Genomic DNA, 23,565 nt, shown 5'->3' on the forward strand with positions numbered 1-23,565 from the left:
AGAAGGGGATTGTTCTTAGCTCCCTGGACATGCTAGACAATTCAAGCCATAGTTTAACCAAACCAAACCGGACTAAGGCTAGGAATGTGCAACCCAGAGGTCTTGATTAGAACATGCAAATCCCTGGGTATAATGTCTTAACATGAGGGGGAAAAGTATTTTTACAAGCGTAAGTATGACATGTATACGTATATTCGTATAATACACATGGGCCTAGAAATCCCCCACCACCACCACCATGGGGCTGTATGGACTTTGTTTCTAGGTTTTGCAATCCAGCATTTGGCACAAGACCCAGTATAAGAAATACTTTTAATATAAGGCTGATTGGTGAGGGAATGGATGATCTAAATTGATCAGCCCCTGTGATGCTTCGGGAACAGTATCAGAGAACAGAACTCCTTTCCTGGTTAGATTTTCTGATCGAAATCTTTTGCCCAGGGAACTTTGTTCTTCCTCTGTGAAGGCTTGTGGACCCTGCAAGCCTCTGAGAATAACAGGTCTTAGGTAATGCACATGCTAGGCTGAATATCGACACTGTACTTAAGGATGTGTCTAAGGTGCTGGTGTTTAACAGAGAACATTCTACTCTTGACATGTTGGGAAAAGAGTAAAAAGAAACAAATCAAAAATATAAAAAAGTTACTGAAATTATGATACCTCTGTCAAGAGACAAGGGATGGGGTGGGATCTATGATAAGGAGAAGACCAAGGGGCTGGTGCAGTGTGGTTAGACCATTGGTCTAGAGGAACAAGGCAGGTTACTCATCAGGATGCAAAGCCCTTTGGTGTCTACAGTGGAGGTCAGGTTAGGACCTTACTAAAGCAATAGAGGCGCCTAAAAAAAAAAAATAAATAAATACTACTCATAGTGCATCTAAGGCCTTCTCAGGATACTTGGAACCTCTAGAATTGCAACCTTAGTGGAACTGATTCACAATGAAGAAGACTCAAGAGTCTTCAACCACCCACTTTAAACCCTGCAGTAACTATGGTATCTCCAACTCAAGCCTGCCAAGGGCAGAATGGATGCAGAGCTGCAAGGCTGAGGGTAACTTTCAAGCTCAAGGCACTGAGGCCTGAAATGAGCTTACCAACCATTACAGTTTCATACTTTAAAGACCAATGCTGAAGGTGACTCTGTGGCTCCATTTGGCCTACTCTTTCCTGTCCTAAAATGAGTTCAAGTTAATTAGTAAATAGAGGCTATAGGCTAGACATGGACAAGCGGGCTTTTGTCCAGGCTCCCACAACCATCCTCCTCTCTTCTTACTGTTGTGGGAAGGGAAGGTCAAACAAATTAATATTTATTCGTAATCCAAGTGGGGTGCTACCACCGATACTTTTCCGCAAACACCAATCATGCTCAGATTAACTTTATTGAAGATACTTGATAAACTCAGACCTAACCATCTCTTTCTCATGCTAAATTAAATACAGTATACATGCTAACTAAAATAGTGTCGCTGGACGCAAAACGAAAGGTAATATGGCAAGCACCAACTTCCCGGGAATCAGAGTACGAGTTAACTGAGCACCCCTCAACAATGAAGTACCTTCACCTCACTATCAGTTTCTGAAGACTTCACGAGTATTTAATTTGTCTTTCAACACTAGGCATAGAACCCGAGGCTTCGCCTATGCCAGGGGAAGTGATCCACTCCCAAGCTAAACTCCCAGCTCCAAAGGCTCCCTAAACCAATTACCTATTGTACGGATGACCCTTAGAAACAATTTTATGACTGTAAAAGAACTCAAAACAGATACACATATACTACATAAATGTTAATGCACACATTCATGAACTTTAACACAGAAAGGATAAAGAATCCAGGGCAGAATGCCAAGTAGCTTCAGGTTTTTTTTTTTCACCACTCTGAAAGAACAGTCCATTCAGAAAGCCTAGCGAATTTATCAGCTCACTCAATGGAAGGAGTTCTGGTGTTGTAATGGTTTCCCTTATGACTTTACAAGGCAATCTTTAAAAGCAGTGGGAGGTTCCACATGACACACCTTACCTGTTAAATCTGTGGATATTTAATACTTAATATAGATACTTTCTTCAAAAAGTACGTTTGATGACTGTGAAATTCATTCATAACTCTAAGTAATTGTTTTAAGGAGGTTATGTTAAGATTAATAAATGATGACTGATGAGACATTTCTGAAAAAAAACCTCTTAAGTCTGAAGTTTTCATTTTCTGAGTGCTGAGAAATGTCTCCCTATAACCTGCAGATTCCAACTTAATTGCCAATGACAGGACATGTAGAGCCATTATACTTAATTAACATGTCTGTGATGGGGGGAACCCCTCCCATGCCTGATTCACAGCCTTATGGAAAACAGAATGGCGCTGGAATCTTGCTCAGCTGTTAGGAGACTGAGGCAGGAACAACCTCTACAGAGCTCTAATCATGAGCTGTGGTTAGTGGGGAGTCCCTGTCCAAGGAACTGATGGAGGTGTGCTTTCCTGCTGTATTAACCTTTGGACTCAGGAAAAGAAGTTGCCCCTTGCTATTCTCTGCCCCTAAAGCTATTCCACTGATGTGTCCCCAGACTCCAACCAACTGATGGGCAGGATTTTTTCTCTCAGCATGATAAAAAATGATATAAGGATGTGAGATATGGTCATGCCTACTCAGGTAGACATCACCAACATGGGGGCACATCTGGGAGAACCAGAGAAGCAAGCAGAGCTGGGATCTAGCCTATGTGCAAGGAAGGGGAGGAATAGTGAAGACTCTCGTAGGACCAGTTCAATCCACCCTTGAAAATTATGAAAGGGCAGCTTGGCCATCAACACATATGATCTCTACAGCTCCAAGCTGGTATGCAATCGTGAAATTTTGCTGAAAATAAAACGTACCCCATCCCCAACCCGAGTGCTTCAGTAATTCTGCTCAGGACTTTGCTGTATTATTGATCTAGAATGTGGCAATTATGAAGAGGTAACGAAAGAAACACATTTCAGGAGTCTAAACCTTTGACCTACTGCACCTCATATGATAACCTTATATGGACAGACTGACTCCCTACTGTTAAGACGCTGCTCCATAGGATGAAATAACGAAGAAGGTGGCAAACAAGAAAGGTAAACAAAGTGCTTACTTTCTTTAAATGCTTGACAGTAGCCAAGGAAAGACAACAAGAAGAACAGGGCACACAGGAGGTCTGCACGGCCAACAACACCAGCAACCTTAAAAGAAAGGGGTGGGGGGAGAAAAATTTAAGCATTCCTGAATTCTGGATATACAAAATGTACCTCGGACATGAAACAAGCAACTTACCAGCCCCCACCCCTCATGATGGCACGTAGGCAGTGCTGTACAACCCAGGGGTGCTATCTTAACGGGTTCATTCCTGTCACCCTCTCTGTACAGGACTTCAGCTCATTGCTTTAAGAGATTCCAGGTTATTTGAGCAGACTGTTCTGAGCACAGCACATGTCTAGCAAAAGCGGTGTTATTTAATACCTTACATCTAAGAACACCAGCAACCCAGGTTTTTCATGTCCCACAGGAGATTTTCAAATGAAAATGTTACCAGCTCAGAGGGCACAGTATTTAAAAAAAAAAAAAAAAAGTCCTGGAACTGCCAAGATGGAACAGTGGGTAGAGGTGCTGACTAAGCCTGGAGACATGGAGTTGATCCTCACATGAAGGGATGAAGAGAAAAAACTTCACAGAGTCTTCCAAACTTTACCTTATATACCATGCATGCCCCACTCCCCAATATCAGGCATGCACACACATTAAACATGCACACACACATACACAACAATAATAAACAACCGAGAAGAATTTTAAATCTGAGTGGAAACATGAAGGATATAAACCTAGGAAGTATGTGTTAAAAGCCATGGGCACAGGGGAAAAATTCCTGAATAGAACAGCAATGGCTTGTGCTGTAAGATCGAGAACCGACAAAGGGGACCTCATAAAATTGCAAAGCTCCTGTAAGGCAAAAAGTGCTGTCAATAAGACAAAAAGGCCACCAACAGATTGGGAAAGGATCTTTACCTATCCTAAATCAGATAGGGGACTGATATCCAATATATATAAAGAACTCAAGAAGGTGGACTCCAGAAAATCAAATAACCCCATTAAAAAATGGGGCTCAGAGCTAAACAAAGAATTCTCACCTGAGGAATACCGAATGGCTGAGAAGCATCTGAAAAAATGTTCAACATCCTTAATCATCAGGGAAATGCAAATCAAAACAACCCTGAGATTCCATCTCACACCAGTCAGAATGGCTAAGATCAAAACTTCAGGTGACAACAGATGCTGGCGAGGATGTGAAGAAAGAGGAACACTCCTCCATTGTTGGTGGGATTGCAAGATGTACAACCACTCTGGAAATCAGTCTGGCAGTGCCTCAGAAAATTGGACATAGTACTACTGGAGGATCCCGCAATACCTCTCCTGGGCATATATCCAGATGATGTTCCAACCGGTAAGAAGGACACATGCTCCACTATGTTCATAGCAGCCTTATTTATAATATATAAATAAATATAAGAAGGTGGAAAGAACCCAGATGCCCCTCAACAGAGGAATGGATACAGAAAATGTGGTACATCTACACAATGGAGTGCTACTCAGCTATTAAAAAGAATGAATTTATGAAATTCCTAGGCAAATGGTTGGACCTGGAGGGTATCATCCTGAGTGAGGCAACCCAATCACAAAAGAACTCGCATGATATGTACTCACTGATAAGTGGATATTAGCCCAGGAACTTAGAATACCCAAGATACAAGATACAATTTGCAAAACATGAAACTCAAGAAGAACGGAAGACCCAAGTGTAGACACTTTGCCCCTTCTTAGAATTGGGAACAAAACACCCATGGAAGTAGTTACAGAGACAAAGTTTGGAGCTAAGACAAAAGGATGGACCATCTAAAGACTGCCATTTCCAGGGATCCATCCCATAATCAGCCTTCAAACACTGACACCATTGCATACACCAGCAAGATTTTGCTGAAAGGACCCCGATATAGCTATCTCTTGTGAGGCTATGCTGGGGCCTGGCAAACACAGAAGTGGATGCTCACAGTCAGCTATTGGATGGAACACAGGGCCCCCAATGGAGGAGCTAGAGAAAGTACCCAAGGAGCTAAAGGGGTCTGCAATTCTATAGGTGGAACAACAGTATGAACTGAGTAGGTGGGCAGGGGAGTGGGGGGGGGGCATGGGGGACTTTTGGGATAGCATTTGAAATGTAAATGAAGAAAATACCTAATAAAAAAATTTAAAAAAAAAGCCATTTGGCAGAAAGAGAGAAGCAGGGAAGGTTCAAAGCCTCTGAGCTGCCTCTGTCATCTTCTCCCTTCCAACTCAAGCTAGTTTAGAGGGCTAACCTGCCATGTCAGGATGATTCCAAAGTGGCCAATGAGCTAAAACAGAGAACAGTTCTCATCCTTTCTCTCTTCTCATTTCCAACACGACTCTCCCTTCCTTCCCTCCTTTCTCCTAAAGTTATATAAAGTTTGTGTTCACTTTTCCCCAAGCTCACTAACTTAATAATTGTCCTCCAAATATTTCATAGCAAGTAAAAACACAGAATTCTTCTCATGAGTACTGCTCTAGTTCACGGGATGTCCTTTACTAACTGACACCCAAATGTGGCATATACCAAATCACTTTAATGGATTAACAGATTGTTTACTTCTGAAAGGGCAGATAAAATATCATGCCTGTGGAAATTAGTACATATATATGTTTCCTAACGGCATGTACGGTCAACTGATGAACAGGAATGCCTTTAAGGATAGGTTTCCTTTTGCATATGAAAGGCTGAGGTACACTGCCCTCTGTAGTAATAATCCCCGAATGAAGGTACACTAGGAAGTCCATGGGTAAGAGGAAAGAATGAGTTGACAAATTCATCCTAGCAAGAGCACGTGTGAGAGACAAGTACGGTCAACCTGCCAGGACCTAGTCAGCCAGGAGACAACTGTCTTGACATGTTTGTGAAGGAATTTCTAAACCACTTAGCTGAGGTACTCCCACTCCCAATGTGGGCAGCACAATTCCAGAGGCTGCGGTCTTTAACTGAATAAAAAGGAGAAAGTGAGCCTGGTACCAGCATCCATTGCTCTCTGCTCCCTGATTGGATATGCCCAGATATCCAACACTCACGCTCCGCTGACATGCCTTCCCCTCCATGACCAACTTTATACCTCAAACTGTGCCACAACAAACCTTCCTTCCTACAGTTGCTTCTGCCTGGTATCTTGTCACAAAAAATGCTATCAACCAACCAGCATAGGAGGCAAGGAGCAAACCAAGCTTAATGGACCTGGAGAGAACATGGCAGTTCACTGGAGAGTTAAATGAACACATAATGAGAGTTCTGGATACTCAAAGTAAGTTCATTTAATGAGTAAGTAACCAGAGTGCTTCTTGAAATAGGACAATGCATAAGACAGGCAGGCAAAGGACCAAGGACACTGTTGCTCATGGGGTAAGGGTGGGGGCAAGGACCAAGGACAATGATGCTCATGGGAGAGGGAACCAAGGACATTGATGCTCATGGAGGGGGGTGGAAACCAAGGATACTGTTGCTAATGGAGGGGGGCAGAAAGGACCAAGGACACTGTTGCTCATGGGGGAGGTGAGGACCATGAACCTTGTGTGGGAGAAAGGACCAAGGTCATTGATGCTCATGGAGGGGGAAAGAACCAAGGATACTTTTACTCATGAAGGGAGGCAAAGACACTGATGCTCATGGGGGGGGGTAGGACCAAGGACACTGTTGCTCATGGGAGGGAGGAAGGACCATGGACCTTGTGTGGGAGAAAGGACCAAGGTCATTGATGCTCATGGCAGGGGGAGGGGTGGGGTGGGTGCTTCAGTGCTTCAGTGACAAAGTGGCAAATAAGGAAGTGATTGGAACATCCAGGCTTTGTAGGCCTACAGCCAGGATACAAGGAGAAGAGCTTTTGAGAGCTGTGGCTTAGGATAGACCAGACCCCAAACCCTCTCAGAATTGAAGCAACTAAAGCCAATGCAGAATCTCTGACCAAGGAGCCACAGAGCAACAAGCTAAGAGGAGGAAGGACAGGGGAACTAGGGTTTCTTGAAGTAACTGAAGGGAAGGAATAGATTGTATAAGAACGGTGAGGACAAAGCCAGAAGGACCAGGTTGTTGAAGCCCCTTCCATCAGGGTGGTTAAGGTACAAAGTGTTGCCACGAAACAAAGTTTAAGCAAATAAGCTTATCTTCTAAAGGAAAGCTCTCCTTTTGGTAAAAGCACGATTGTCCTGGCTGTGGGCTTAGTTTCCAACAGCTGAGCCATCTTTCATCTCTGTTTTGGTAAACTATCAAACTGTTGGAGATTATACTGCCTGACATAAGAACAAACGAAAGATAAATCTATCAAGTGTTTTTAAGTAAAGAAGCATTTAGCATTTCAGCTAATATTTGTCAAGTAATTAAAGAGAGCTCACAGCATAAAATGTGAAAGGCTATCCAAGAACAGGCTATGTCCAATCAGTGGAGAATGGACATAAGGGAGACAAGGCTTTTACCCTTCCTCCCTCCCTCCCTTCCTTCCTTCCTCCCTTTTAAAAATATTTGCAAATTAATTATTTTCATGTAAATTCCTCTCCAACAGCTGTACTTTTCTCTCCGATTACATCAAACGTCTTGTCAGTCTTTTCTGGGGGAGAAAACCAGTGCTCGCCCCTCAATCCAAACAGGTGGCATCTGAGTTGGGGACAAGAAATAAGAATCTGGGGACAAAAAAGGAGGTGGGTCAGGGCTTCTCTACTAATTCCTTAGGTGTTGAGATCTAGATGTTCAAAGCTAGGTATGATGGATGGAGCATGCCTATAATCCTAGAACTTGAAAGGTAAAGACATCCTCATCTAAAAGCTACAAGTGAATCTGAGACCCAGCCTGGAATGCAAAGACCATATCTTGCCCCCTCCCTGGCAAGACATCTGGATTCAGGAGATGGGTGGGTAGACATCTTAAAGACGCCTGAGCTTTTGATACTAGAACCCATGCAACCTGTCACCTTTGCCACACTTGGAGTGCAATGCTACTCCTATCCTCAAGGAGGCCCTGGGTTTATCTCATCCTGATGGCTGAGTCACACTAGATCAAGACCTAAGCAACGTTGAGGTTTGGTCTTCTGCTGTGTAATGTAATGCTAAGTGTGACCCCTAAGGGCTCCAGTGGTAAGAGAGTCTGCATGTAGACCCAAGTAAGCTATGTGACCTTGCCCCCAAGTTATTTCTTATTGGTGAATAAAGATGCCAACAGCCAATAGGTGGATAGAAGAGACATGGGAGGGGTTTAAGGTTCCCAGGCTGAGGAGTAGGGAGCATGAGAGGAGAAATGAGAAACCAGCATGTGTTAGGTGAGTCAAGAAAACATAGCCCTACGAGCTAGCCAACTAGAGTTAAGAACAGCCCAGATGAAACAAAGTAAGAGGTAAGTAATAACCAGGGGTTATCTACAGGTAAGTAGATTCTAATAGCATAGAGGGTAGATATCTGCCCAACTCTTGTGCTGTTTAAGGATTATTGACTATAATACAAGTTGCATGTCTTTTATCCAGGAACTGAATGGTCAAAGGTGAGGTAGAAACCCCTAATCAGGATTGAAGATTTCGACAACAAGCAATATCTGCTCATGCCTCTCCCCACTTGGGCACCAATACCCTGTCAGACGCTTCACATGTCTACGAACAATTCAAAATGATCTGGGATGGCGTACCAGGTGTAGGGGTGGATTTTGATTTCTATCAGCTGAGGAACAAATCAATCTGGCTGTAATGATTTCCCTACCAATCAGAGCCAGAAGGGGATCAGACTGAAATGTGTCTAATTCCACCACCTTGGCTTTGGTCAGGACCCTGTATCTCAAGTCCACTGGATGGCTTTGGGTGGCACATCTCTATAATTCTAGCTCTCAGGAGGTTGAGGCAAGAGGATCAGGCATTCAAGGCCAGCCATGGCTACATGATACCCTGTTTCACAAAAACAAAAACAACAACAACAAAACCCCAATAGTAACAAAGAGAAAATATAAGTGCTTATTTACACCTGGCAAAAATACCTTCAGTGTTAATGCAGGGAGTAGGGGCTACAAAACACATTAATATTAATTACAAAGAAATGCATGCCATTAAAACTGGTAGGGCACATGCTGCTATGCCACCCTCTTAACACATATACACAGACACGTATCTACTGCAATCTGCTCTGTCCCCATGCCACAGGGAGCTACAAGCAGGGTGAGACCACCATGGCCACACCACAGCCAGGAAAGGGCTGTCTTTCCCATCCTGGCAGGATACCTGTGCGGCATCCCCCTGCCACCTGAAGATAAGCTCCAGGTGTCTTGCTCTGTGCACATGTTTAAAGGTGGCATTAAGAATGTAGAGTGGGAGATAACAGGGGAAAGGCGATAAGAGGAAATTGGATAGTGTGTCAAAATAATGAAAGGTAAACATACAAAGTATGTCGGTGTGAATGCTAATTTTTAATTATTCCTTATTCCCTGAAATCCAAGTTTAAACAGCTGTCATGAAATGGCAGAGAGATGAATAGAATTTTCAAATACTGCTTTCTCCCTACAGGTACCTCCCACCTCCCATCTTTCTTCCTCTCTTTCTGTGGTGTGTGTGTGTGTGTGTGTGTGTGTGTGTTCATGCACATATGTTTGTGCATGTGGAAGCCAGAGGCTAACCTTGGGCATTACTGAGATAGAGTCTCTCATGTGCCCAGAACTAGATAATGAGACTAGAGTAGCTGGCTGGAAACCCTAAGGACAGTCTGTCTCTGCCTCCCTATCATTGGGATACAGGCACATGCCCCTATGCCAGGAATTCTATGCAGGTGCTGGTGATCAAACTCAGGTCTCCATGCTTGCACCGCAAGTATTTACTAGCTTAGTTATCTCTCCATTCCCCTCAATTCCCTTTAAAGATCTAAAATACAGCCTTTTAAGATTAGCAGGTTAGCTGCATTTAACTGCAATGATCATGTGTGTCTTGTGCATGCACACACTTGAAGCATACCTAGGTCTTGAAATCTATTCACAAATCAATTTTTTAATACCTAAGAATTAGAATTTTGGGATATCTTTGGCCAACGTAATATTTTACTTTGGTTTTATGATTGTGCCCAAGCAGACAAGAAGCAAGCAGTCAATGCAGTCAGGATTTTCCCAGAAAGCCCTGTTTGTGTCTGATGCAACACTGTATCTGAGACACAACAAACACAGCCCTGGAAAGTGAGGCTGAAGCCAACAGTAACTTGGTCACAGTTGTGCACAAAATGAGAGACAAAGGGTTTTACGTGGACTCCTCAACATGATCTCCATAGCCTTGCATACAGAAGGTAACAGTAAAAACTCCATGGTATTCTATCAGACAGCCAGAAACAGGAATTCTGGTTAACAGTTTATAATTGACTTTAAGACCCTCACCAGGACAATCAACTGACTGTAGGCATTTAAATGTCTATTAAAGGTCAAAGTTCACAGTAACGGAACTAGCACATGGAGCCTTCCAATCCAGTGCTTCATGGGACCAGAATGGCCAAATCCAATCTCCTACTTCAGCCACATGCCGCCTCACATTTTGGAAGGGTTCAAATATGCACATGGGAGTTTTCTGACAGTCTGGAAAATGCCCAGTTAAAACTCAACAGTCTATGTCTAGAGTGTATTCTCCTTTGTGTCCAAGGCACAGAGACATGGCCACTGGACAGCAAGTAGGGCTCCTATCATTGCTATCTATCACCTGGCCAAGTCTGTTTGGGGACGATATCCAGGGAGGGAGGAGGAAGAAGGGACAGAGACTTCAAGAGCTGTTTGTTTGTGCCTACATGGGCCATGGAATATGCTACACTCTCTTTTCTTTACCTGCTTGAGATACTTACTATAAAGTAGTGCCAGACCATCTGATGTCATAGTGCTTTTATGCTATTATATTGAGAAGATTTTTGTACATCATAAAGTCAGTTATTAGAGAAAAACTGCCCCTGGCCAGATATGGAAGTGCAAGCTTTTATTCCCAGCACTTGGGAGGTAAAGCAGGTGGATCTCTGTGATTTAGAGTCTAGTGTGGTCTACATAGGGAGTTCTATGCCAGCTAGGGCCTACACTGTAAGATCCCGTCTCTCTCCAAAAATGAATAAAATAAATAAAAACTACCGTAGTCTCTGCACTGAGGAAGAATTCTTAGCTGCTGGCCTTTAGGATACAAAGTCAGGCAACATCAGCATGTTTACCCGTTAAGCTGGTGTTATCACACAGACAGTGCCACCCAAGATGCCAGCACACTCTGAGGAGAAAGTCTACCAGTATGGTAGCTATTATTTATTCATAAAGCTATCTCTGACCTAAAATCCATTGTTTCTAATGTCTGACAGGGAGAGCATTGTATTTCCTGAAGTCAGTGTGGTGTTTATTCTAACTCTGCACACAAGAAGAACACATAATGAGCTGAGCCTATTTCAGAAAAGCAGACAGTACAGAGATATCTTCTTATGCGCATGCAGACTGTCAGGTGTGGGCGATACTTACACACTCAGTGTGCACTGGATGGACAGCAAACAGCAACGTGGCCAGCAGGGAAGCCCTGGGGGCCAGGTGTACCCTCTGGCCTTTACCGGTGTACTGTAGGCCACCAAACAGTACTGAGAAGACATCCAGCATGAGGATGGAGATGCTGCCATGCAGGAGGATGTTGACCACATGGAAACCCACGGGGTGAAAGCCTCCGGACAGGTAGTAGTTAATCCTGCAACAAATGAGGATTGTTCACAGTGGATGCACGAAGCATACACAACGGACATGGGACATGACCAAGGTAATAATGCCTGCCCAGCCAAGAAACCTGAAGAAACTGAACACAGTGAGCCGTGAGGAGAGCGGGAGAAAAGGGCACCGATAGAGTCCAAAGTCAAAAGAGCAGCTAGACGATGTTTTCAGGGCCCCAAAGGGATTACTCTCCAAGGACAAGTTAAATCACATTTTCCTCTGGGCCGGAGACATGGCCAGTGGTTAAGAGCACTGACTGCTCTTCCAGAGGTCCTGAGTTCAATTCCCAGCAACCACATGATAGCTCACAACCATCTCTAATGGGGATCTGATGCCCTCTTCTGGTATGTCTGAAGACAGAGACAGTGTACTCACATACATGAAATAAATAAATAAATCTTAAAAAAAAAATCACATTTTCCTCAAGGTTGTTTCTCATAACCCACACATCACACAACAAAACACTTGAATAACATGTATCCTCAGCCTTCTCCCACAGCACACCTTCCTGCCGTGACTATGATTTTTCCTTCTACTTCTCAATTGCTAGTGGTTCTAATTGTTTCTCTGTTAGATCTATACACAAGTATTTAAATGTGTCCCAGAAATATGTATAGGAGCTCTGTCACGTGACCAGTAGCTCTGGTTAATGAGGCTCAGAGAAGTAATCTTTAAACTTCATATTCACTGCATATTGAATTGGTAATGATATGAAGATTCAGAGCTTACCTTCGTCATGGGAAAAAAAAAAACAATAGTTTTATTGGATGCCTGTGTTGCTTTGGTATGCATCATATATTCCCTTGATGCTTTGCTAACCAAACAGTAAAGGGTGGGCTATCTGAGATCCAGAGAGACAGGTATTTAGCTGGTGTGCAAGCCTTATCCCTGCCCAGAGGCCAGGCTAACCTCTGCATAATTTCAGTTTTAGTTTGTGTAGCTGAAATAGAGATTCCTGAGGCAGAACCTTTCAGACACCCTGTGGCACACTTCCTAAGACTTAATATGAGCATACACATCTTAGAATACATACGTACTCCACCTACGTACGTAAGAACTAATGCTGGACCCTCCCCCACCACCATCACTACCACATATGACGTCATGGGGAAACCTCAAACAATGTACCTGACCCACATATAATGTCAGGTGGAAACCTCAAATGATGAACCTGTTCTATTGTTATACCTTACCTGAAAGTCAGGACAGTAAGTGGCCGGTAGGACTTGTGGCTGGTGTTACTGCTCAATTTACTGCCCCAGAAGTCATGGTGCCACAGGTCCCCAAGGGGCGTGTCTGACTGGAGGTCCTGCAGGAACACAATGGGAGATTCTGGGCAAGGAGTCATGATCCTCCCCTGGTTTTGCACCATAGCCTTGAAAGCTCCCCAACCATTAACTCTATACCCTTGGTCTTTTCTGCTAGCACTAGGCCCACACTCCAACATCTCTTCTGTAGGATATGCCCAGGCTTTTCAGAAGGACCACTCTATCCTCATATTTTCTTATGTTATCTAGTTAGTCACAGCCCTTTAACAGCTTCCTACCTTCCTGTGTCAAAGCTGATGTTCTCCTAACCGTCAGAGCCACTGTGTTCGTCTGCCTGACGCCATGCCGCTGCCCCTCTTACGTGAGTTCTCTGCAGAGGCTTTGCATAGGCAAGGCTGCCCTGGACCGTCATCTTCAACCCTCTAACATCCTGAGTGGATCTCAATCCATTTCTGTGGATGCTGGAGCATCTCTTATCTCTCCCCATAGCCCCTGGTAACTGGTTACTCGGTTTAAGTATCTCTATCACTAGGCTCAGCACTCGGGAGGTAGAGATAGGTGGATTTCTATGAGCTGAAGACCAGTCTACTCTATAGAGCAAGTTCCAGGACAACCAAGGTTACACAGACTATACAGAGAAACCCTGACTCAAAAAACTAAAAACAAAACAAAACAAACACCTCAAAACCAAAAACCAACCAACCTAACAAACAAAAAAACATGCTGAATAAACAGACCACTCAGCTATGTAAGGTCACGACTATCCTTTCATAGCCAATTAAATAAGGTAAGGTAACAAAACAATACCCAATTTAAACAAGTATGGGCAAATATTATTTTTAAGACTTCTACTTTTGATCAGGAGTTAAGCAGATTATGAAGCTGGGGGAAAGTTTCTATGCAATTTTAAAATATAAAATTACTAAATATTAAACAAAACCATCTTTCTGCTGAGATAATTTAAATTTATACCAAACATGCCTAAATTCATTTTTCCTTACATTTAAAATATGAAACTAAATGCTATAAAAGTTAAATGAGGGAGATGACCCAGCAGTTTAAGCATGATCTGCTCTTTCAGGGGACTTGAGTTCCCAGCATGAATCCTGACTCCAGCAGGCAGGTGTACCTAAGAGGAGAAACTACACTATTATCAGCTTTTTAAGAATGGCCTTTTACGCACAGATGGATGCTTAAACACTGAAGAAATGGCTAAGTGGGTTAAAAATGCATGCTGCTCTCCCAAAGGATGTGAGTTTGGTTCCCAGCATCCACCTTAGGCTCACAACCACTTGCAACTGGAGCTCCAGGAGGTTCAGTAGCCTCTCCCACCCCTATCATGCACCTGTATACATGCACTCACGCATACACACACACACACACACACACACAGACCCTTTAAAAAAATGTTCCCAAATAAGAGGCGGTTAAATGACAGATGGCCTTGAAGAACAAATATCTACGTTACAATTACAATTTAGACTTTAGCACTTGCTACAGAATGAGCTGCTTGCTAACTCAAGAGGAGAAACAGATGCAAAGTTGATCACTTGATTCTCACTGTGACTTTTACTTCTACCAGCTTCAGTGGCCTTAAAAAACTAGATCATCTACCCAAGGAGCCAGCTGGATGTTTTACAAAGATCGCAGAATCCATCTGCTAACTCAGCAACAACAGTGGACATCCAGGCCTTTGTGTTCTGCAAGGAGTGCCTCCCCAGTCGAGGTGGTCAGAGTAGCATCCTAGCCTCCCTCCGAACAGAAAATGAACACCAAAGAAGCTCTAAATATTTAATCAGGCACAGTCTACATGAAGCACAGTGTGTGAGAGAAAGGTCTTTTCTTTTCTCATGATTTATGGGAACATTAGATTGCAAATTCCTCCTAACACCATTCAGAGATCATCTTAGGGAGCAAGAAATAGCAACTCAGCACAAGGAAGTCCCTAGCAACAGTATCCAACACCCCCAGACCCAGGAACCACCTGCTTATATCATGAAGACAGCCTCAAGAGAGGAGCTGTGCATTCCATTCAAACAGGGAAGGAAAAAAAAGTGAGGCTGGAAAGTTAATACAGGGGGCAAGAGATGACATTCCAGAAAATACTGCTCAAACCATACTTGGCAGAGACACAAGATGCCTGGCCACTTCCTCTCACATGGAAGGAAAAGAGCAAGCACCAAAACTCTCCACACACCAGAGCCCATGTGTCCATGCTCCCAGCTCAACAGAATTTCTCAACTCAAGTTCCAAATTAACTCTTTATGTACCCAGGTAACAAATGACAGAACTTACAAGGTAAAGGTGAATTCTTATTGGAAAATAAAGGAAAATTCTTATTGTGACTAGCAAGCCATCAGCATAGCAGTTTTTCAAGGCTACATGCTTTTTTTTTCAGAAACACGGTTAAGAAAGAACTGCAAATGTACCACATTTTCTGTATCCCTTCCTCTGTTGAGGGGCATCTGGGTTCTTTCCAGCTTCTGCCTATTATAAATAAGGCTGCTATGAACACAATGGAGTACTACTCAGCTATTAAAAAGAATGAATTTATGAAATTCCTAGGTAAATGGATGGACCTGGTGAGCATCATCCTGAGTGAGGTAACCCAATCACAAAAGAACTCGCACAATATGTACTCACTGATAAGTGGATATTAGTCCAGAAATTTAGAATAGCCAAGATATAAGATACAATTTGCTAAATGCATGAAACTCAAGAAGAACGAAGACCAAAGTGTGGACACTTTGCCCCTTCTTAGAATTGGGAACAAAGCACCCATGGAAGGAGTTACAGAGACAAAGTTTGGAGCTGAGACGAAAGGATGGACCATCTAGAGACTGCCATATCCAGGGGTCCATCCCATAATCAGCCTTCAAATCTGACACCATTGCATACACTAGCAGGATTTTGCTAAAAGGACCCAGATATGGCTGTCTCTTGTGAGACTATGCTGGGGCCTGGCAAACACAGAAGTGGATGCTCACAGTCAGCTATTGGATGGATCACAGGGCCCCCAATGAAGGAGCTAGAAAAGTACTCAAGGAGCTAAAGGGATCTGCAACCCTATAGGTGGAACAACAATATGAACTAACCAGTACGCCCTGGAGCTCGTGTCTCTAGCTGCATATGAATCAGAAGATGGCCTAGTCGGCAATCAGTGGAAAGAGAGGCCCATTGGTCGTGCAAACTTTATATGCCTCAGTACAGGGGAACGACAGGGCCAAGAAGTGGGAGTGGGTGGGTAGGAGAGTGGGTGGGGGAGCATGTGGGGGACTTTTGAGATAGCATTGGAAACGTAAATGAAATAAATACCCAATTTTAAAAAAAAAAGAAAGAACTGCAAAGGAGTCACCTGTTATAGGTGTCAGGTGAATGAAAGGGAAGGAAATCACAAGTGGAAAACATGTCTTAAAAGTGAGAATCAACAGATCCAGGCATGGTGATGGATGCCTTTAACTCCAGCGATCAAGAGGCAGAGGGGCAGAGGGGCAGAGGGGCAGAGGGGCAGAGAGGCAGAGGGGCAGAGGGGCAGAGAGGCAGAGGCAGATGCAGATGGATCTTTGAGAGCTTGTAGCCAGTCTGGACTACACAGCAAGTTCCAGGTCAGCCAAAGCAACATAATGAGACCCTGGCTCAAAAAAATGTAATTACAATATCATGCTACAAACAAAACACCTGCAAGTCAAACATGGTTTTCTCCAACTTTAAAACATACAGTTTTGCCATATGAAGTTTTCTTTGACATTTTCTATGTGAGAAAGACTTTTTCTAATTTGGTGGCATCAGTGACTTAAAAAAAAACCTATCTATCCATCTATCAAATTTATAGCCTTTATTAACTTTTGTCTGTGTGCATGCTCACATACACACAAAAAGACATACCATGCATGGGGGGGAGGCGTGTGTAGTGTTTTCTCCTTCTACAATATGAATCCTGGGGACTAAACTCAGGTCATTAGGCTTGGTGGCAGATGCCTTACCCTGCTGAGCCATCTTGATAGACTTTTACTTCTTATGAGCATGAAACAATGGCGCTGCAAAAGCACCTTCAATGGTTTGCCCCAGAGAGACAGGCAGGTGCATTCCTTCAAGCTCTGGCCATAGATAAGCAACTTAACCCGTGTGCTGAATAACTGACCATCAGAAAGATGGTACCTCATGCCACTTCCGGGCACTGGTTCTGCCTCCCTCCAAGTTTCTTATTCTCGTTGTCTTGTGGCTTATTTGAATCTTTTCCTTCCCATTTTACAATAAAAAAGACGGCTATTTTCCTGGCCTCATATAGCTGTAACAAGACTGACTAGGATTTTGCAAGGTTAGCAAAGTTGAGTGTCCACATATGAAATGAGCAGGAATGCTGTACCCCTCAGCAGCGGAACGCTTTCTTCCAACAGCTGTCAACACACTGCTCACACAGTGAAGGACAGAGTCGTAGCCAGCTGCTGCCTGCTACAGACCACACATCTTGCAATGGGTGATTAGATCCATCCATCACTAGAGCAAATGCATGAGTCTCTCTTTCCTCTCATAGTTCTGCAAAGTTTCATAAAACCTGAAGCACTCAATCCACAATGCTCTGCAACAGCCCCAGACTTGCAGTCTTAGCAGAGGTATGCATGGGGTCTCCTGAGCACAGGCAGGTGCTGCAGATCTGAGGCAATGCAGTTAGGAGATCATACATAAAATAAAATGGGAAAGCTATAGCTCATGAGACCCAGACTGACAGTCAACCCAAGCATGACATGGAATTAACACCCACTTGGATGACTACTGAAACAGAAGGAAACTGGGCATGCTTAAGTTTCCTAGAGGATTAAGACACAAACCTTATTGTTAACAATAGCTTCAGAGTCATCAAAGACAAAATCGCCATCATAGCTCCTTGCAAAACACAGAAGGGAAACAAATCCCACTACTAACTTAGCCCAGAAAGGGGGAAGGACGGATGGGACAATGTGATCCAAGTCAGCATCCAGCTCAACCATCTTGAAATCTGCAGGCCGACAGCCACCTGCTCCAGCATTACGCTCGTTAGAAATCTGCAAGGGAAACAACATCACGTAAATATCCGCAAGTACAATTTTGCAGTGGACCTCATTACCTAAAGCAAGCCAAGAGCTAGATCAATAGGCACTCTGTGACTTTATACAATGGTCTCAAATATGTGTCTTAGGTTGTGGCTTTCAAAATTTAGAAGGCAGAGAAGTGACCTGGAACTCAAGCAGACTTTCAGACCTTACCGTGACCAGTGGAAGGTGAAGCACTTGACTTTCTGATTTTTCCTTCTGGGATTTCTAACTTAACAGAATCATGTATTCACCAACCCCATAAAGCAAGTCATTTTTTAATTCTCAGAGCCAATTTACAAAGCTTTGAAAAAGTAAGAAACAGCTCCACTGATCCAGAAAAATCAGTAACTTTTCATTGTTGGCACACTGTGGTGCGGGGAGCGAGAGTGTACTGTATGAAACATGACTCTGACAGACTTTACAGTCTGTGTGTGCAACCCAAGTGCATATGCCAGCTAGCTGAATCTTAAGAGAGGGGACTCATAGGGCTAGAGCACATGACAATGATTGATTGAGCTGGGGTTTGCATAGAGATAGAGGAACTGATTTCTTTGGAAGGCCCCAAAAAGAAATGAACTGTCCTGAAAGTAGGGGGCGGGGGAGGGTAATTCTGCACAAAGAGTCAAGTTAGGAATACGTACTTCTTCAGAACCTTCAAATGGACAAAGTTCTACCACAGCCTTGTCATTTATTAGCTGTGTGGTTTTGTAAGAGTCTCTATCTCTCTATTTCCTGTGGAACAAAGCAAAATGTAAGACCTTTCTAGCTGTCTGAGTTGCATAAGAGCCTGGGCCAATTCCAAGACTCAAACACAAAATTATCTACAAATCAGTTACCTGTCCCTACTCCCCCCACACCCCCCACACCCTCCATGTGTGCTTTCTTCTGGTGAGGCTGCTCAGTTCCAATCAGTATAAGTTTGGAGAGTTATACTCTTTGAAACTGCGTCCTCATTATCAGATGAAAAGGAGACTACCTACTGGATTTGGGTGGGGCAGGGAAGTGTTATTTGGCTTACAGGTCTGCCACTAAAGAAAGTTGTGGAAAGGACTCAAAGCAGGAACCCAGCTGCAGAGGAATGCTGCTTACTGGCTTGCTCAGCCTGCTTTCCTACAGAGCCCAGGCTCATATGCCCAGGGGTGGCACTGCCCAGTGGTCTGGGCCCTCCCACCACCAATCATTAATCAAGAAAATGCCCCTACAGCTTGCCTATAGGTCAATGTGACGGAGACATTTTCTGAACTGAGTCCCTGGGGTTTAATGGATGTTTGGAGGAGGCTGGCTATCACTATACTTTCTGTGAGGTTGAACAGTCTTTGGAATATCTCCTTTAGTACTAGCTTTTGCTGTAAAAGCTCTGGTCCTCCCTATTAAGAAGACAGCCTCCATTCATCTTTCATACCAGTGAAAGAAAATCCCAGTCCCTTGACTGGGATGCAGCCTGAGTATATTTGGTTCCAGATCTTCAAGTAAATACATAAATCAACAAGTCAACCAAATAGGAATCTCAGGCCGCAGACATTTCTTTTAAAGGGCTTTTGTCCGGATAATCACCTTTTACAGGGTGACGGGCAGCAGGGAACACCTTTCCATGGCAGCACTGATCCTTTCCAGAGGCAGAGTCCATTTACAATACAGACACAAAAGCCTTGACTCTTCTTCTGCTTGTCCCCTGAGCATCACTGCCTGATGTAAGGCCTGCTCTTAGCAAGTGCTGGGGGAATAATCCACCCACTTTCTCTAGCTTTCTTCTTTCCACTGAAAAATGTAAACCACTGTTTAAATTCTAACTGTAGTCAGGTCATCACAAACACCTTGATTGCTATTTTACATTCTAGCAAAGAAATTACTCCTGCTACTTCAAATTTTAGAAAAAGAAGACACCATGACTTTAAAAAGCAAAGGTCTAAATGTATTCTTTGATTTGGAAAATTAATGTTCAGGAAAACAAATGGTTTATGCCAATTTTAAATGTATAACAGAGTACGTGAGATCTACAAAAGGCCATATAACTAGTTCTGATATTCTCAGGCTGAGCCGTAAACATTTGAATATGTAATCAGTTTGTTAGGAAGTTCAAATAGCTGTATGATTACTGATTGATGAAGTAATCTGTGTTCTTAAATTAGCCACTGTCCTCCCCTGACTACTCATTCACAGCCCAAGCCAATCATTTTGGTTTTGAAGCAACAACACACATCTATGTAGGATGGGCTGTGGGTCTCCAACATCTGCGGTGCCCTGGTGGACCAGGTTCTCATTTCTGGGATGTCAACTGAATGAATGAGTTGATGTCAAATTGATCTCTTTCCCCTGTGGGGACCAAAACCATAGAACACTATGGTGCAGGCATTCTATCCTCCACCCTTATGCCCAGTCTTCACTGGCTCTTGCCATCTCATGGAAGCATCTCTGCTCTGTCAGGGGACTTCCCCTAAGTCCAATGCCTTTGCTGCTTTGTTGCAGTGAAAATATTCAAATGCTCCCATTTGTTTAAAAGGCTTGTCTTTGCACATATAGCCAAACAGTCCAGAACATGCCTTTTATCAGAAAATGCAAAAAAGTCATAATGCATTAGAAAGCCATGTGATGTTCTCAGAATCCACTCCAGCAGTCCATAGCAATGATTCTGGAGACAGATGCACATGAACTGGTGGCTACATTTCCTTGAGCTACATTGTTTCCCTAAGGAACAGTCTTTAGGCTGTGGTAAGGACTGAGTGAAGCAATACAAGCAGTTAGTTAGTCTCTACTGTTTTGACCAATTCACAGTTCCTGATCACCTGCCTTAATGCTCATGGTGCGGTTTAACATCCAGCACTGCCCACCAGGTGACAGGGTGTACCAAATAAGAGGAACCCTTCTTTTGGGCAGATCTACAGCATACGACTTCCCAGGCAAGGAGACTTTGCATCCTATACAAATTTCACACCACACAAATAACCCTGATTCCAACTCTCCTTCCTCCAATAGGAAATGACCCTTGTTCTACAAATAAGGCCTGGTGCATGGGTAGATGAAACCATGCCCCACAAGGTGGCAGAGATCTTCATATCCCTGTCAGGGTATAGGAAAGAATACTTTGTTTCTGACTAAGCAACATGTCTTAATGGTCTTCTCCAGGTTATACCCTGACTGGGAGCCATGGCTCCTCAGCCACAGCCTGGATGGTAGCTCACTGTAAGGAGGTGCTAAACAGGATGTGCACAGTGGCTCCAGTTCCAGCAATGACCCATCTACACTGAACCTATTACTAGTAGTCTGAAGAGACAGTCACAGTAACAAAGCTTGTGTTCTGGTGTCTCCTGAACTCTCTGAACTGGCTCCTTAGAGAGGTTCAATGTGGAACAAACCAGTAGTCTCCATCCCCAATACTCAAACTCTTAATATTAAGCCTCGGTTTTATAGGGGGTTAAAATATATTCATCTGTCAATAATCAAAAGGTCAAAAAGACCTCAAACAATATCTCCCCAGAGGCTAAATGGCACTGAGCTGTGAACTGTAAGCTTCCGATAACAATGGTCACAGCAGCCCTGGCTGCAATGAGGCAGAGTGACCCAACCTAATTGATTCACCCCGGGAAAACGGGGAACCGGCTGCAGCCACCTAACTGGAGACTCTTCCACAGGCATGGAGAGCCTCTTGTCCTTTACATTAAGGGCAATGCATCCAGGGCCAGTTGCCCTTCAGGATGGAGGGCAACCTTGCCTCTAGAAATCAGATTAAATAATGTGATAGTTTCTGACCACCCGTATCTGGCACGATGCAGAGAGAGCTAGCACACATTGTGCTAGAGGCAAAGGAGCCAGCCATCCTCTGTAGTGATGGGCCAAAAGCAGAGTAAGGTGAATCCTGTTGTGACCCATCTTCCTAATTCAAGAAGTGGCTGCCCATCTGAGGTTTCACATTCAGAATTTCTGCCTCAGAAAGTTTCCACTTTGCTAGCATGTAACCATTTTCCCACCCAGGTGGGCGAGCATACCTCACTTTGCCCCAGTTCCACCTATAGTGCACAGCTTTCGGGGGATGCAGGTACAAGGGGCAAAAATGGTTCCAGTCAATCCTTACTATAATTCTCCCCATCCATCTGTTCACGGGGAGAGAGCAAAGTGTGGATGATTCAGTGGAGATATCTGTCCTCTAACTCCTCCTTTCTTTTGTGTGTAGTTATAAAAAGAAAGAAAACACAAACAGCCCACAGTCACAACATCAACAACCCAGACTCCCCGTGGAGTTCGCAGGAGGTGAGGCGGTTGCTACACCACCTGCTTGGCTCCCCCAACTCCTGGCAGCCGTTCCAGGCTCCCAGGCCAGTGGTACCAGCTTTGCTCCACAGTTGAGCGTAGAGTAACTGGCACTCCTGGCTCTGCTGGGTGGCTCTCCGTGTAACCCTGGGCGGGCGGCCAAGCTACCCGGCTGTGTCCAGCCGTCGCCCGTGCCTTGGCCAGCTGGCGACCAGGCGCGGGGACCCCGCGGCCAGGTGGCCGCTGCACCCGGTGGACTCCCGGGTTACAAAGCTGTTGCACGGCTGGGTCAGACAGTAGCAGGCAAGGGTCTGGCTCGGCGACCTCGGCCGTAGCAGGGCAGTGCCGGAGCTTGAGCTCGGGGCGCGCACCCTTACCGCGCGCTCTTTGTCCGGGGTGCGGCTTCTACCCAGGCGCAGACCGCCCGGGGCGGCGTCCGCGGGAGGCAGCTCGAGTGTCGGAGCTAACTCTAGTAGAGGTGCAGAGCTCGGGCGCCGCCCCCGGGCCCCAGCGCAGGGCTGGCGGCTCAGCTGAGAGCCCGGGAGCCCGCGCCCAACTCCGAGCGCCCTGCAGCTGCGCTCGGCCCTCAGCGGGCCGCCCCGCGCTTTACCTGCAAGGAGCACGAGCCGCGATCTCATCTCCCCTCCCGCGTGCTTAAACTCCGGCGGCTCCCCAGCCCGCCGCCGCCAGGGGAGGGGCTGCCCTCCCACTCCCACCCCGCCGCGTCCCGCCCCCCGCCGCGCCGCTTCCCACTCGCGGCTGCCCGCTCCCGTCTAGTCCCGCCTCCCGCCGCGGGACCATCGGTTGCCCTTTCCATCACTCACGCTCTCCTCTTCCGCTTATTGGTCCGTGTCGGAGTGACGTCGGAACAGAGCGCTCGCCACGAAGGAGGCGCAGGGGCAGACAGGCTTTGCTGGGAAGAGAAAGCGCAGCTGGGACGCGAAGCAGCAGCGGCGGTTCCCGGGCCTGGCCGCTGTTCCCTGCGGATCCGTGCGTTCTAAGCCTATTCCTGGCTTGTCTCGCACGTTCCGCCGAGGGCTGTGGAATCCCTGCAGAAAATCTCAACTCCACGCTTCTTTCTGTCTGAAGTTGTTGAAGAAATGTCCCCACTTTCTCCCTTTGAAACGGGAAGTGACTTCCTCCTCCTAAGGCCGTGCAACCTCAGGACTGCGCCTCCTTTGGAGCAGTGCCA

The 23,565-nt window shown here is 44.9% G+C and overlaps 1 protein-coding gene across 18 annotated transcripts in view; it reads right to left on the reverse strand.

Annotated features, from left to right (window-relative positions):
• Positions 1–23,097, reverse strand: part of Tmtc4 (transmembrane and tetratricopeptide repeat containing 4) — a 64,315-nt gene extending 41,218 nt beyond the window's left edge. For 4 of the 18 annotated variants that reach the window (XM_017316185.2, XM_030248005.1, XM_030248006.1 and 1 more), the window contains exons 1-5: positions 22,984–23,088; positions 17,886–18,098; positions 12,982–13,097; positions 11,552–11,768; positions 3,110–3,197 (exon numbers count right to left, since the gene is read on the reverse strand). Coding sequence is in view for 9 of the 18 variants with exons in the window: in NM_001360598.1 (NP_001347527.1) it covers positions 3,110–3,197; positions 11,552–11,768; positions 12,982–13,097; positions 17,886–18,044 (580 nt within the window). In the remaining 9 variants the exon portion in view is untranslated. Of the gene's footprint in view, positions 1–3,109; positions 3,198–11,551; positions 11,769–12,981; positions 13,098–17,885; positions 18,099–19,682; positions 19,887–22,750 lie in introns of all 18 variants that reach the window. The other 14 variants (XM_017316183.1, XM_030248004.1, XM_030248009.1 and 11 more) reach the window with 10 other exon arrangements.
• Between the last annotated feature and the right edge of the window lie 468 nt (positions 23,098–23,565).

This window comes from Mus musculus, chromosome 14, assembly GCF_000001635.26.
Source record: "Mus musculus strain C57BL/6J chromosome 14, GRCm38.p6 C57BL/6J".
NCBI lineage: Eukaryota > Metazoa > Chordata > Mammalia > Rodentia > Muridae > Mus > Mus musculus.